This window comes from Vicia villosa, linkage group LG7 (genome assembly GCF_029867415.1).
Source record: "Vicia villosa cultivar HV-30 ecotype Madison, WI linkage group LG7, Vvil1.0, whole genome shotgun sequence".
Classification (NCBI taxonomy): Eukaryota; Viridiplantae; Streptophyta; class Magnoliopsida; order Fabales; family Fabaceae; genus Vicia; species Vicia villosa.
The window spans coordinates 97,008,704-97,024,861 of NC_081186.1; the positions used below are offsets into that span (position 1 = coordinate 97,008,704).

The 16,158-nt window shown below is 32.2% G+C and overlaps 1 protein-coding gene across 1 annotated transcript; it reads right to left on the minus strand.

The window, feature by feature from the left end:
• Positions 1 to 8,464: 8,464 nt before the first annotated feature.
• LOC131619786 (uncharacterized) lies at positions 8,465 to 15,892 on the minus strand. The gene is made up of 2 exons (XM_058890847.1): positions 15,803 to 15,892; positions 8,465 to 9,472 (listed from the first exon to the last, which is right to left on the minus strand). The coding sequence occupies exons 1-2, from the start codon at positions 15,890 to 15,892 to the stop codon at positions 8,465 to 8,467; spliced, it is 1,098 nt and encodes a 365-aa protein (XP_058746830.1).
• Between the last annotated feature and the right edge of the window lie 266 nt (positions 15,893 to 16,158).

Consider the following 16,158-nt stretch of genomic DNA (forward strand, 5'->3'; position numbering starts at 1 on the left):
GATTTTGAAAATCTTTGGTAAATAAAATTAGAAATATGTCTCCTTATGCCATCGTTCACAAAAGCAGTCAGAAGTGAAGCGTCAAGCAAGGTCAGTGAGCACTCGGTGAACTCCAGGAGACCAAAATCAACAACAATATGGCTGACTTGCTCAGGCATCAGATTGCGCGAGAAGTTCTTCATCTTTGAAATGTGGGATGTCACCTTTAGCGACTGACAGTCCTGTAACAAACAAAGTTAAAAAATTACCAGTAAACTTTCAACACACATCATATAACAATAATAAATAAAATGAAGTCAAACATAAAAATGACGATGGTGTTGTCCTTTCGGCAATAGTATTGTCCTTCCCCATGGTCCTCACTGCAAAATGCTAAAATGATAAAAATCAGTAAACGAAGGTCGATTTTCAAGTGTCCAAGCACTATGAGAAATTCTAAAATTTTCGAAAAATTTTCAAATTTGTTTGAACCACCGGAAATGCTGAAATTTCTGGTACAAACAAATTCACAAAAATCCAGAATATTCAAAATTACTGTAAAAAATCTCGGAAATTTCATAATTTATAGGAAAAACTTTCAGCATTTCCAAAATTTTCTAGAAAACTTCCGGCAACTTTATAATTTTCGATAAATTACTCACTTTTTCAAGAAATTTCGATAGATCCTCAAAATTTATGGTATCACACGAGAGATTTTGAAATTTCCGATAGGTTTGAGTGAATTTTGAAAATATGGTGAAATTTTTTTTCAACGATATTATGACCTTTTCATTGAGTTTGGGGGTGCCAAGTACAACTTTGGATGTAGCAAATTAAATCCTCATATTTATATTACGTTGTGTTGCTTCTTTGGTGGTGTATTACTTGTGCTAACTTTTGAATCTATGTTTATGTTTGGAGTCTTTAGTTGCTTCTATATGAAAAATGTACTCTTTAATTGAAAAAATTTGCATTTTAAATAATCTTATATATTAAAGTTGTTAAGTCATTAAAAGAAATTTTGGCACTAAAATTGAGGTCATTTTAATAAATTTTTATATTTATTTTATTTTATTTATTATAATCAAAATTAACTATTTTATCTTTTCCTTCTTTTTTTTTTCTCCACTATTTCTTTGTTTTATTTGATTTGTTTATTTCTAAAGATTGATTTTGATTAATGTATTTTAAGAGTTTCAAATCTGACAATAAAATTGTCGTTTTGTTGACGATGTAAGATAAAGTATAATAATATGTCATATTTGACTAAAGTCACATTTTTTATTGAACAAATTTTTTAACTTTGATTTAAGTTGTTTTATTTTCAATACCTTTTCACTCTTACTAACAATGTTTTTTAAATATTGCACACAATATAGTTATAGTATAGTAGGCTAGCATCAAACATATAAAACTTAAACATCCTCTAATATTTATAATATAGATTGTCATCAGATATTGTTAAGGTAAGTGGTATAAAGTCGGGGCTGAATATTTATATAGCTATGTAAGGATGATATCACAAGTATCTGCCATGTAAATTTTTTTAATCATCAATTTCTCAAAGACTAAAATTTTAAACATAATAATTCAAATTGATATGATTCGAATTGTGACAAATTTCATAATTATTAAAGATTAATATATACCAATATTTTTCATTGAAAAAGTTGAGAATATTATTAGCCATTTAAAATTATCTTAATGGTAGCCGCACATTTTACAAAAGTTAGATGTATTTAGCATATTCAACCATTTAGACAAGGCAATAGAGCATTACTCATAATAACATAATAATTTATTAATTGTTTCACATTAAAAACACCACTTATAATTCATTATAAAATTTGTTCATCTATGTAGTGTTAGTGTTTTAAAAACCGGACCGGACATCAAGTCGGTGGAAGTATTGGGTCACTGGTTTATTGGTCGAACCACTGGGTCATTGGTCAAACCGCATGACTAAACCGGATTAAACCGAATAACTCGGTTCAATAGACCGGTCGTTATATATAACAAAATTATATAAGTATAAAACATGTTAAACCGGATGATTTAGTCTCTATAAAATATAACTAGCACTTGAATTTTTTTAAAATATCATATCATAAATAAATTTACAAATTCATAATTTTAATTCAAATTTTAAACATAAATATCATACATAATAAAATAGTATAAAATTATAAAGTAGAACTGCAAATAAACTTTAATCACAGCATAATCTACTTAAATAATATATAATTAAATAATTTATAATTAAATAATTTCATTGTCTACTAAATTTAATTTAAAGGAAGGAAAATTGTTTAAATGTTGGGATCTCCTTCTTCAATATCAAAACCATATGCAACAAAGTCAACCGTCCGCAACATCTTTATTTATTTTTTTTTATTTAAGTTCTTTTATTTTTTATTTCTTTTATTTTTTATTATTTTCATTAAAATAATTAAAATGACGTCGTTTTAATTTTTTAAATAATTTTTTTATTAAAATGCAATTAAATCACCGGTTCATAAAAATCGCCGGTTTTTCCGATTTTAGCGGTTTACACCGGTTTTGACCGGTTCACGCCGGTTCAATGACATATCCGATCTAGCAATTGAACCAGACCAATTACCTGGCCGATTCCCGGTTGGACCGGTCCGACCGGCCGGTCCGGTCCGGTTTTTAAAACACTGCATCTATGTATTTAATACAATATAATGTTATAGATATTTTTTAATTTCTATTTATGGATTTTTCACAAAAATTTCTAAAATTCAATATACGAACCATAAAATAAGTTTATGTAAATATAATAAAATATTAAAAACAAAATATTAAATGCTTAATTTCTTTATAAAATAATTTTTATAATTGTTTTAAAAAAAGTAATACTTTTCAATCTTTTAAATATATTAAATAATTGTCATCATATTAAATAAATATTTTGAGAAAACAAATGGATTTTACAATCCACAATGCTCTATCACTTGCTACGAATAAATATTTTGAGAAAACAAATGGATTTTACAATCCACAATGCTATATCACTTGCTACTAATGTATTTGAAAATATTCAAATTTATAATTACTTTATCAGATTTAGCATAATTACTTTATGGTTTGGATTTATCCAAGATACCCTTTGTACCTTATGCAACAGTGATACTGAAACAATGCAACACATTTTCTTTAATTGTAGGATTTCCTCTACTATTTGGATCCATATTTTGAAATGGATTGATTGCCAACACACGCCTCTGGCTTGGCAGGATGAATTGAAGTGGATAGTTGCAAATACAAAGAAAAAATGATGGAGGGCTAAGTTGTTAAAATTAGCTTTCACTGAGATTATTTATGGAGTGTGGTACCTTAGAAATGTCACAATTTTTGCAAACCATGATAGTCTCCATACTAAATAGAGAACATCATCTATAGAGGATGGAAAGATAAAAGTATATGAAAACATATAGCTAGTTTTATGTTTTAAGGCTCATGTGAATTCTTAGTTTTGATCGCTTATGCTTTGTATTGTTTTTGAATTAATGAAGTTCATTTTGATTCAAAAAAAAGTTATATATTCCGTGCATCACACGGGTGTAATAACTAGTTTATAGATAAATTTGGTGACTACAACAAAAATAAATTTAGACAATAATAAAAAAATGAGATTTAAATTTTAAAAAAATTATTGTCTATTTTATTAAGTTCTCTCAAAGTCTTTCTACTATATTTTTCAATCCATATTATCTCTATAAAAAATTTAAAAAAATTGCATATAATTGATCTAAAAATACATTTAAAAAAAGTTTTTGTGAATAATAAAAAACAGTGATTTAAAGTAAAGAAAGTTGTTGCCTAAAGACTTGGACTAAAGTTTTTTAGACATGAATTATACAGTTTCCTATCGTGCCTATAAGAATAGGTGAGAGTTTTCTATACTTTCAAAATGTTTTGAATTTTTAGTATTTTATATTTAAAAATTCTAAAAACTGTAATATATGAATTTAAAATATTTTATATTTTTAAAATTAAAAAAAAATATTGTATACATATTTTAGAGGAAGAATAGGTGGGAGTTTTCTTTAGGTCAAAATACTTGAGTGCATTTTTTTTAGGTGTTTTTGGTTCTTAATATAACTTCCATCATGGATTTTTAAAAGCCCATAGTTTTAAACTTCAAATATTTATAATAAATTTTAAAAATATATTTTAAATTAAATTTATTTTATCTTATTTAAATTAAGAATTATAAATAAATAAATAAACTGCTAACAAAATTTAGCTAAATTTTGTCGGCAACAATGTTACCAACATCGTTTTTTTTTTTTTTGATAAGCAACAATTGTATTCAAATAGAGTTCAAGGGAAACTCAAACCCAAATACAAGAGAGAAGGCATTAGCCAAGAGCCTACAAAAAGCAAAATACAACCAACTTTACAAGAAATCCAAGGGGTTTTTAAACCATTCATAAAAATTGCAATTTAAGCGATTCGGGCCTATTTGCAACCACCACCAAGATAGCATCTTAATTTTGAACAGAATTTCATCGATGTCCAGAGTTTCATTGTTGAAGATAATACCGTTTCTAGCATTCCATAAGCACCAACACGTAGCCAACCAAACCGAAACTTCCCTACCCTTGCCAACCTTGTTGTTTAAAGCATGAAAAAAGGAGAGAAAATGAGTCCTACAGTTTGTGCTAGCGTTGTTCCGCAGTGGCCGGATGCCTAGCCAACCCCAAATGTCCGCCCATATACGAATAGACGAAGTGCAACTCAAGAACAAGTGCTCACTACTTTCAGCTGCAGAATTGCACAAAGGACACCTGCAGTTTTCAGCTCCCTCCAAAATACCTCGCAAAAGCAGTTGATCCCGAGTTGCGAGTCTGTTTCGCAACAACCTCCAGCCAAACAGTTTCACCTTTTGCGGAATGAGCGAGTCCCAAACGACATTAAGACAACATGTGTAAGATGGATCTATGGAGGTAGCATCCTGCCCCTGCAAGAGTTTCGCATAACAGGATTTGACGGAAAAATGGCCACAACTATCCCAAGGCCAGCATGGTTTGTCTAATGTGGCTGGCTGCGGAGAAATGTCCACGAGAAGAGTTTCCAAATCTGCAATTTCAGAATGATCAACTCCATGATTCTGAATCAGCGACGAATGGATGTCCCAATGCCACACCGAATTAGTCCAGTTTCCAAGGTCCTCCACGGCTGCTTTAGGATTCTCCACGGCAGCGAAAATGTTGGGGAAGACGGCACACAGTGGCTCTGCTCCTAACCACCTTCCAAACCAAAAAGGAATGCGGTCACCCTTACCAAGTTTCCAGTGAAACAGCTTTAAAATACCTGCTGCATTCGAGTCGGCATTGTCGGAAGTTAACTTTAAGAGATCTCTCCACCACAATGATTCTTTCTTCGATTTCCGATTCCCTTCATCAAAGACCAGACTTCTAATCAATGAACCGTAGCGTTGTTGCAATAACTTGTGCCAAATTGAATGTTCCTCCGATAGACAACGCCAAATCCACTTGCCCAGCAAAGCTGCGTTAAACCGCTCTAAGTTCTTGATTCCCAAGCCACCATCAAATTTATCTCTGCAAACATCGTTCCAATTAATCCATGAGATTCCCCTTTTATCCGCCGATCCATTCCATAGGAATTTCCTTTGTATACTAGTCAGTTCATGGATGATTTTTGCCGGAACTTTGAAGAAAGATAAGTAGTAAACTGGAATATTAGCTAGAACAGAATTGATCAAAGTTATCCTTCCTCCCATCGAAAGGAATCTCCCTTTCCAAGTTGACAATTTCTTCCTCACGCCACTAACAACGGAATTCCAGAATTGCAATCTTCTATGATTTCCTCCAACCACAATGCCCAAGAATTTGAATGGGATCTTGTCAACCTTACAACAGAAGAACTGTGCTGCTGCCTCCAAGAAATGATCTGCAACACCGATGCCGTAAACCTTGCTCTTAGCCATGTTAATGCTCAGACCCGATACCATTTGAAAACCGCGCAGAATAGACTTAAGAGTCCATAAATTGGCCCAAGAAGCTTCGCCCGCTATAATCGTATCGTCTGCAAATTGCAGCAAGCTAAAATTCACATTATTACCAAAGGAAAATTCTTTGAACAAACCTGTTCCCACCGCTCGTCTCATGATTGCTGCCAATCCTTCCGCAGCTAGCGCGAAGAGAAAAGGGGAAAGAGGATCACCCTGGCGCAGACCTCTTGAAACAATAAAGTCCTTTGTGGGACTACCGTTAACTAGAATAGACATGCTGTTGCAAAATACCCCAGCCTCCATCCACCGAAGCCATCTTGGTCCAAACCCCACAATCTTTAGCAAACTACGTAAGTAGTTCCAGTCAACACAGTCGAACGCTTGCGAGAAATCCACCTTAAACAGAAAACAGTCCTTCTTTTCCCTTTTAGCGCAGTCGAGAATTTCATTAGTCACAAGGATGCCATCCATAAAACATCGTTAATATCATGGATAGAATTATTGATATATTATTAGAAATTTTATTGTTATTTGTCTATATCTTTGCTAACATTGAATGATCATACCCCCGAATTTGTATCCATAGAAAAGAACATAGAAACAATAAATGCACTCATATTGTTAAATTTGAAAACAGAAGAAAAAATCAAATAAGTGGATAACTATCATTATCGTCGCTGGCAATTTTGACATCAGTAGCAATAGTTAATGTATATAGTCCCAATTAAGGGCATATTCCCATCTATCCCCTTCAATTTCTAGAAATAAATAATTAAAGACATATTCGGAAGAAAAAAATTTACATTAAATTGAGAATAATATATATTTTAAAACATATTTTTTATTGAAATAAAACTAATTTTAAAGTTGAAATATTAATTCACAAACATTTAAAATTTTTCGCCAAAAAAACATTTATTAAGTATAGGGTTAAATATGTTTTTAGTCCCTTTAAATATACAACTCTGCATTTAATTTTCCTTCAATAAATAGTCCTACTAAAATTTTTATGCATGTAATTTCAGTCCCTGCTGTCAAATCAATGTGTATTTTAGAATGATCATTTTACAGCATGTTCATAATATTGTAAAAAGTTCCTGAAAAAAAAACTCAAAATTTAATTTCTAAGTTGAAATTTTCATTACTTTTATCATTATTTTTTGAAATTTGAAAAACTCATATTTAATTCTTTTCGTTTTAAAAAAATCTAAAACTTGATAAATAAATATTTTACAGTATTATAAACATATATAAAAAAGATTATTTAAAAATTTAAAAATTAAAGGATAATTAATTAGTTTTTAAAATTTTAGAAAATAGTAGAGACTGAAATTGCATGCATGAAAATTTTAAAAGGACGATTTATTGAAAAAAAAAATTATAGGAACTAAAAATGCAGGGTCGCATATTTATAGGAACTATAAACGTATTTAATCCTTAAATATATGAAATTAACTTTTGTTGATGTTTTATAAATTATTGATAAATTTATAAACGACAGTTATGAAAACCAAAAAATTATTTTTAACAGGAAGTGTAGTTTTGAATTTTTAAAATATAAAACATTATCTTTTATGTTTTAAACTTTTTAATCTTTTTTTTCTTTTCAAAATTAACGTTTTGATTTCTCTAATTCACAATTTTTAGGTTTTTTTTTTCCCTCTTCTTCTAGATGTGACTTTTTTATTTAATATAGGGTTAAATTCTATATCGCCCTCTGTCATTTGGGGCGAGTCCAAAAACAATCATATAAAAAAAACACAGATTTCATGTCCTGTGGACATAAATAAAGGAGTGTGTACCACTGTGTCAATTTATTTCTTATGATTGATTTTCTCTTCAACAATATATACTACATAATTAACATTAAATTCCAACTTTAGAGCACCTTTTCTTTGAGTGTGGGCACACTAGAAAGATTTGGGAGGAAGCGATTAAATGGTTGAATGTAAAGCATATGCCTCTTGGCTGGTCTAAGGAAAGTGAGTGGCTGCAAAAAATTTGTAAGAGTGGTAACTGGAGAGGTCAAATTGTGAAAATGGCTATAACGGAAACTATATACGAAACATGGTGGGATAGAAACTTGGTTGTGCATAGCATAGAAAATAGTAATAGAAATACCGCTAAGAGAATTATAGATAATATTGTAAATAGGATATGGGTTTTTCCTAAATTTAGAGAGAAGTTAGCACATCTCTTGATGCTTTAGGTTGGTGTTAGTTGGGCGGTTTGGTTGTTTTTCCGTTGGATCCTTTGGATCACGGCTTGTTCTTAACTGTTTTTGGTTTTAATATAATCATTATTTCCAAAAAAATTAAATTAAATTCCAACATTAAAACGTTATTTTCCATAGAATATTATAATTAAAGTGAAATTTTTTTTTTTTTGTAAGCTAGGATATATTAAAATTGAGTACTAGGGGTACTCAAAACCCAGATACAAAAGGAGGAAAAGACTAAAGAAAATTACATAACCAATAGAAACTTAAGTAAGATAGGAGAAGGGATCTTTACAAAAGTTGTAGAAATTACTATTGGTATGAGTAATATCCCCCACCATAAGCCATTTCCAAGCTTTGATCTTAATGTTCCACCGTAAGTCCGACAACGAAACGGTCTGGTTCTTAAAGATAATCTCGTTGCGAGCATTCCATATATTCCAACAGACTACCATCCAAATGAATCCTTCCTTTCCAGGTTTCACTTTCTTACTGCTGAAAAACTCAAACCAGAAATTGAAACTGTAGCTTAATGAGAGGTCAGAAACCGCTGAAACTCCAAACCAATCTCCGACATCTTCCCAAATCTTTTTTGCCGACGGACAAGACAGCAAAATGTGATGGATGGATTCTTCATGAAAAGAACAGAAACAACAGGATATATCAGATGGGTTACTAACTATACCTCTTTTTGCTAGATTATCTTTTGTAGCAATTCTGTTCCATATACACCTCCATCCAAATGCTCTGATTCTAAATGGAATTTTAATCCTCCACAATCTTTCGAAAACCTTCAACCGGGCTGCCTCCCCAACATGATCATTTACCTCCGGGGGAGTAAAGCAAAATCCGTATCCTTCCTTAACTGTATAGCCCTCCGCCGGGTTCTTCCTCCACGTGACACTATCAGATCTATCGCTGCAAACGGTGACTTCCTGCACTGACCTCTTTAAATCTTCCAGACTGGCAGTATCAGCAATATACAAAGGCTGCACTAAGCCAAAATCTCCCCAAATCCATTGTTCTTCTACTTCCTTCCCTGCTTCAGTAACACTCATAAATTTCTTAGAACTAAGATTATGCAAATTTGGGTAAAGAGAATTCAAAGAGGAATCTTTTAACCAAGCAGCATTCCAAAAGGACACGGCTGAACCATTCCCCACCTTAAAGTTACAACCGCTCAGGAAATCCTTACCACTGTGACGATATTCTGCCTTTGTTACGTCACTCCACCATGTCGAAACCGCGTTGCTTCGTCTCGCCTCCTTGCCTTTCTGTATAATCAATTGGATATTCCCATATCTAGCAGATAGAACTTCTTTCCATTTGGCCTGTTCTCCTTTGATTATCCTCCACTTCTTTCCATTTCACTTAATTAAAGTGAAATTAAAAACTAAACAAACATCATTATAATATTTCTTATTTAAAAACTGAAAATAATAAAATAATAATAAACTTAAAATATAAATAAAATTGAAAATATTAAACATATAAAATAAAAATAAAAGTATTTAAAATATTAAATAAAATTATTAAAATTATTAAATGTTAAATTATTAAATAAAATGAATGTACTAAATATGAAAAATATGTTTCTTGATTTCATTAATAGTAAGTTGAAAGTAAATAAATATAAACATAAATATATATCTAATTTAAATTATATATATATATATATATATATATATATATATATATATATATATAAGTATTGATTTTAAATCGTACGGTTGTTAATAAAAGTTCTCGTTCTTATAATAACTAAAGTTCTCATTTGATATGTCCCCATATATATATATATATATATATATATAATTTATTTATGTACTTTAAGCTTTGAAATTTAATTATTAACACCAAAATAATAAAATTAAAACTAAATTTTACGTATTTTAATTTGTTATCAAATTAAATTTTAATTTTTGTTATTATAAGTTAAAATATTTTAGTTTAATATTTATTGTTTATTATTTTAATATTTAGTAATTTTAGTTAAAAACGCTATAGATATTATTAAATTTTAGGTTAAACTTATTAAAAACGCTAATTTCAGTTTTATATTTATTAATTTCAGTTTGAAAATTCTAAAATAATTTATTTAGTTCAATAATATTATATTCATTTTTATTTTAAATACATTATTTATTATCAATAATTAATTTTAAATAATATCACTTTCAGTTTAGTATTTATTATTTTTATGTTAATTTTATCATTAATTAATTTTTAATATTTTTCTTTCAGGTTAGTAAATTTTTTTACATAATTATATATTATAAACCAATTAAATTTATTTTAGTCAAAAACAAAGTTTAAATTAACTCAAAAGTAAGATTTAATGTAAAACTATGTTTAAATATATTAGGGGATGAAATATTTCAAGCAGAAACATACAGCCTAGTGGTAGAGTGTAAGGATGTAAGATTCTTCTCCTAAGAGGACCATGGTTCAACTTTCTTGCCAAGAAACAGCGCTACATGGCATTTAAAATTAAAAAAAAAATCAATTAAAAAATCCACATCATTAAAAATACATTAAAAATTAATAAAAAAAAGTTAACACAGTAGTGGTATTTCTCATTCTGAATATGAGAAGATATCAAACAGAGAAACTGCCCATGACATCTTTGAATCCTTGAAGATGACTCACGAAGGAAATGTCCAAGTCAAGGAGACTAAAGCTCTTGCATTAATTCAGAAGTATGAAGCCTTCAAGATGGAGGATGATGAAAACATTGAAACAATGTTCTCAAGATTTCAAACTCTAACTGCTGGATTAAGAGTACTTGACAAGCTAGGGATATACAAAGGTTGATCATGTCAAGAAGATCATCAGAAGCTTGCCCAGAAGATGGGGTCCAATGGTGACTGCATTCAAGATTGCTAAGAATCTGAAGAAATGTAAGTCTATTGCGTTAAAATCTTTGAATAAAAAATGCACTAACGCTTTTCAAGCTGAAAAAGAAGATTCTGAAGAGTCAGAATCAGAAGAAGAAGATGATGAACTGTCTATGATCTCAAGAAGGGTAAACCAACTCTGGAAGAGAAAACAAAGGAAGTTCAAGAACTTCAGAAGTTCCAAAAAGCCTGAAAGAAGAGAATCTTCTGGTCTCAGAAGATCTGATAAAAAGAAGGTCATGTGCTTTGAATGCAAGGAGCCAGGTCATTACAAGAGTGAGTGTCCAAAGCTTCAGAGGGATAAGCCCAAGAAGAAGTTTCAAAAGAAGAAAGGCCTTATGGCAACTTGGGACAATTCAGATTCATCAGAATCAGACTCTGAAGATGAGTAGGCAAACATTGCGCTTATGGCCACTGATGATGATGAATCAGAATCTACATCAAAATCAGAATCAGACTTTAAAGAGGTATTTTCTGAACTATCTAGAGATGAGCTAGTTTCCAGCCTAACTGAAATTCTCGAAATTAAGGCTAAGCTTAGTATCAAATACAAAAAGCTGAGAAAGCTCTTTGCATCTGAAACTAAGAAGCTTGAATTAGAAAATTCTGAACTCAAAGAAAAAGTTTTTAAACTATCCAAAGATGCTGAGTCATCTTCTGGTGCAGAAAAGTCTATTCCAAGCTCAAACAATATTCTCAAGGAATATGACTTGAGTTTCAGGAAGTTCTTATCTAGAGGTATTGGAAGAAGTCAACTTGCCTCTATGATATATGCAGTTAGTGGAAACAAGAGAGTTGGCATAGGCTGAGAGGGTGATACCCCATACAAACTTGAACCTGTAGATGATATGAAAATCACATACAAGCCCTTGTATGATCAGTTCATGTATGGCCACTCCCATGATATTAGGCTCACATCACATGCTAAGAGTTTTCACATTACACACACTAAGAAGCATGTGACACAAAATAGAAAATATCATGTTGCTCAAACTAAGGAATATCATGTTGTACCTCCTGTTAGTTATCATGCTAAACCCAAGTTCAATCAGAACTTGAGAAGAACTAACAAGAAAGGACCCAAGAAAATGTGGGTACCTAAGGAGAAGATAATTTATGTTGCAGATATCCTTGGCAGCAAAGAAGACAAAGCAAAACATGTCATGGTACCTGGACTCTGAGTGCTCGCGGCACATGACAAGAAAAAGGTCTATGTTCCAAGACCTGGTGCTTAAGTCTGTTGGAGAAGTCAAGTTTGGAGGAGATCAGAAGGGCAAAACAATTGGCTCTGGAACCATAAGTATTGGTAACTCTCCTTCCATAACTAATGTGCTTCTTGTAGATGGATTAGCTCATAACTTATTATCTATAAGTCAATTAAGTGACAATGGTTATGACATAATCTTCAATCAAAAGTCTTGCAAAGCTGTAAGTCAGAAGGATGGCTCAATCCTATTTACAGGCAAGAGAAAGAACAACATTTACAAGATTGATCTTCAAGATCTTAAGAATCAGAAGGTAACTTGTCTTATGTCTGTTAGTGAAGAGCAATGGGTCTCGCACAGAAGATTAGGCCATGCTAGTTTGAGAAAGATTTCTCAGATTAACAAACTTAATCTGGTCAGAGGACTCCCTAATCTGAAATATAAATCAGATGCTCTTTGCGAAGCATGTCAGAAAGGGAAGTTTTCCAAACCTGCATTCAAGTCTAAGAATGTTGTTTCTTCCTCTAGGCCGTTAGAACTTATGCACATTGATCTGTTTGGCCCAGTCAAAACAGCATCTGTCAGAGGGAAGAAATATGGATTAGTTATCGTAGATGATTATAGAAGATGGACATGGGTAAAGTTCTTGAAACACAAGGATGAGTCTCATACAGTGTTCTTTGACTTTTGCACTCAGATTCAATCTGAGAAAGAATGTAAAATCATAAAGGTCAGAAGTGATCATGGTGGCAAATTTGAGAACAGATTCTTTGAGATTTATTTCAAAGAAAATGGTATTGCCCATGATTTCTCTTGCCCTAGAACTCCACAGCAAAATGGAGTTGTAGAGTAAAAGAATAGGACTCTACAAGAAATGGCCAGAACCATGATCAATGAAACCAATATGGCTAAGCATTTCTGGGATGAAGCAATAAATATTGCATATTATATTCAGAATAGAATCTCTATCAGACATATTCTCAATAAGACTCCTTATGAATTGTGGAAGAACAGAAAACCCAACATTTCTTATTTCCATCCATTTGGATGTGTATGTTATTTTCTGAACATTAAAGATCATCTGCATAAGTTTAATTCTAAGGCACAAAAGTGTTTCCTTGGATATTCTGAACGCTCAAAAGGCTACAGAGTATACAATACTGAAACATTGGTTGTTGAAGAATCAATTAATATCATATTTGATGATAAGCTTGGTCTTGAAAAGCCAAAGCAGTTTTAGAATTTTGCAGATATTGAAATCTCTAACTCAGAAGCTGAAGAACCCAGAAGCAAAGTGTGAGAAGATCAAGTTGCTGCTTCATTAGAGAATCTCAGAATTTCTGAAGAGCCAACTATCAGAAGATCTTCTAGACTCAACTCTTCTCACTCAGAAGATGTTATCCTTGGGAATAAAGAAGATCCTATCAGAACAAGAGCATTCCTTAAGAACAATGCAGAATGCCAATTTGGTCTAGTATCTCTTTTTGAGCCAACTTCTGTTGATCAAGCTCTAGAGGATGCTGACTGGATAATTGCCATGCAAGAAGAACTCAATCAGTTTACAAGGAATGACGTATTGGGTCTTGTTCCTAGACCAAAAGGATTCAACATCATTGGAACCAAGTGGGTCTTCAGAAACAAGCTAAGCGAAAAAGGGGAAGTGGTAAGAAACAAAGCCAAACTGGTTGCTCAGGGCTATAGTCAGCAAGAAGGTATTGACTATACAGAAACCTTTGCACCAGTGGCCAGGTTAGAATCTATTCGCTTATTGATTTCTTTTGCCACTCAACATAACATCACTCTGTATCAGATGGATGTTAAGAGTGCCTTCTTAAATTGTTATATAGATGAGGAAGTTTATGTCCACCAACCTCTTGGTTTTGAAGAAACTAAGTCTCCTGAACATGTTTTTAAACTAAAGAAGTCATTATATGGATTGAAGCAAGCTCCTAGAGCTTGGTATGAATGATTAAGTTCTTTCCTTCTAGAAAATGGTTTCACCAGAGGAAAAGTGGATACTACTCTCTTTTGTAAAACCTTTAAAAAGGATATTTTAATTTGTCAAATTTATGTTGATGATATTATCTCTGGAACCTCTAATGCTACACTTGGAAAGGAGTTTGCTAAGTCTATGCAGGCTGGGTTTGAAATGAGCATGATGGGAGAACTCAAGTATTTCCTTGGGATCCAGATCAATCAAACTTCTGATGGAACTTATGTTCATCAGACCAAGTATGTGAAAGAACTTCTGAAGAAGTTTAATCTTTCAGAAAGCAAAGAGGCAAAAACTCCTATGCATCCAACGTGTGTTGTAGGTAAGGATGAGGTAAGTAAGAAGGTAGATCAGAAGCTCTACAGAGGTATGATTGGATCTCTTCTATATCTCACTGCTTCTAGACCTGATATTTTATTCAGTGTTTGTCTGTGTGCAAGATTCCAATCAAATCCTAGAGAATCTCATTTAACAGCTGTTAAGAGAATTCTGAGGTATCTGAAAGGTACTACTAATGTTGGTTTAGTCTACAGAAGATCTGAAGAATACAACTTAGTAGGATTTTGTGATGCTGATTACGATAGAGATAGAGTTGAAAGGAAAAGTACTTATGGAAGTTGTCAATTTCTTGGAAGTCACCTGATCTCCTGGTACAGCAAGAAGCGAGCTACAATTTCCCTCTCTACAACAGAAGCAGAATATGTTGCTGCTGCTGGATGTAGTACAGAGATGCTCTGGATGAAGAGTCAGCTAGAAGATTATCAGATATATGAGAGTAACATTTGTATCTTCTGTGATAATACTTCTGCTATCTGTTTATTTAAGAATCCAATTTTACATTCCAAAGCTAAACATATTGAGATTAAACATCATTTCATTAGGGACTATGTTCAGAAGGGTGTTCTTTCTTTAAACTTCGTTGTTACAGACCATCAATGGGCTGATATCTTTACAAAACCCCTTGCTGAAGATAGGTTTAAGTTCATTATGAAGAATATCAGTATGGATTTATGCCTAGAATGAAAGGATGAGAAGTTCTGATATATGGATTAGATTTGAAATGATCAGTTTTATTTTTCTTATAAGAAGTTCTGATTGTTGATCAATTAGATATTCTGATTCTGCTATTGCTAACGTTTCATATGTTTAAGTTGATTCAGAATCTCTTTTAAAGCAAAACAGCTGTCACCAGCTATTCTAGAAGATGAACATGTGTTCACTCTATTTGGACAAGCATGCGTGCAGTTGATGAGATGCCGCCCTAGGTAACTCTGCAAATCATTTCAAATATCACGTTTTTCCCTAACGTCTCGCAACATTAAATGCATTTGATTTTCTACATTTCTGTAATCCTGTTCCTTCAGAAACATATTGCATTTCATTTCAAATCCGTGCCTATATAAACTCATCTCCATAACATTTCATCTCTTTACTCTCTCTCTCTCTCTTTGTTCGTTGTCTCTTTTTGTTCATCTCTCTCTCATTTTGCATAAACCCTAGTTACTAAACCTGAATATCAGTGTGAATCCATGGCTTCATCTTCGAATGTTCAACGCAAGGTATCATCGTAACTTCAAGTTCAACAAAAGCGATATGCATTTACTCCTTTGAAGTCTTGTTCGATTCCTTTTAATGAATTGGAGGTTCTCTGCGAAACAATGGTGGATTTTGAAAATCTTATGGCACATGATTTCAAAACCAAAACTGCTATGCTGGTACAAGAATGGTCAAACTACTTTGAAAGGTTGATTGGACCAGTTTATCCTATATTGGTTAAGGATTTCTGGACACATGCAACGGTTACTTCAACTGCCATCATCTCCTTCGTGCTAGGGCATGAAGTTGTTGTGACTGAGAAACTGATA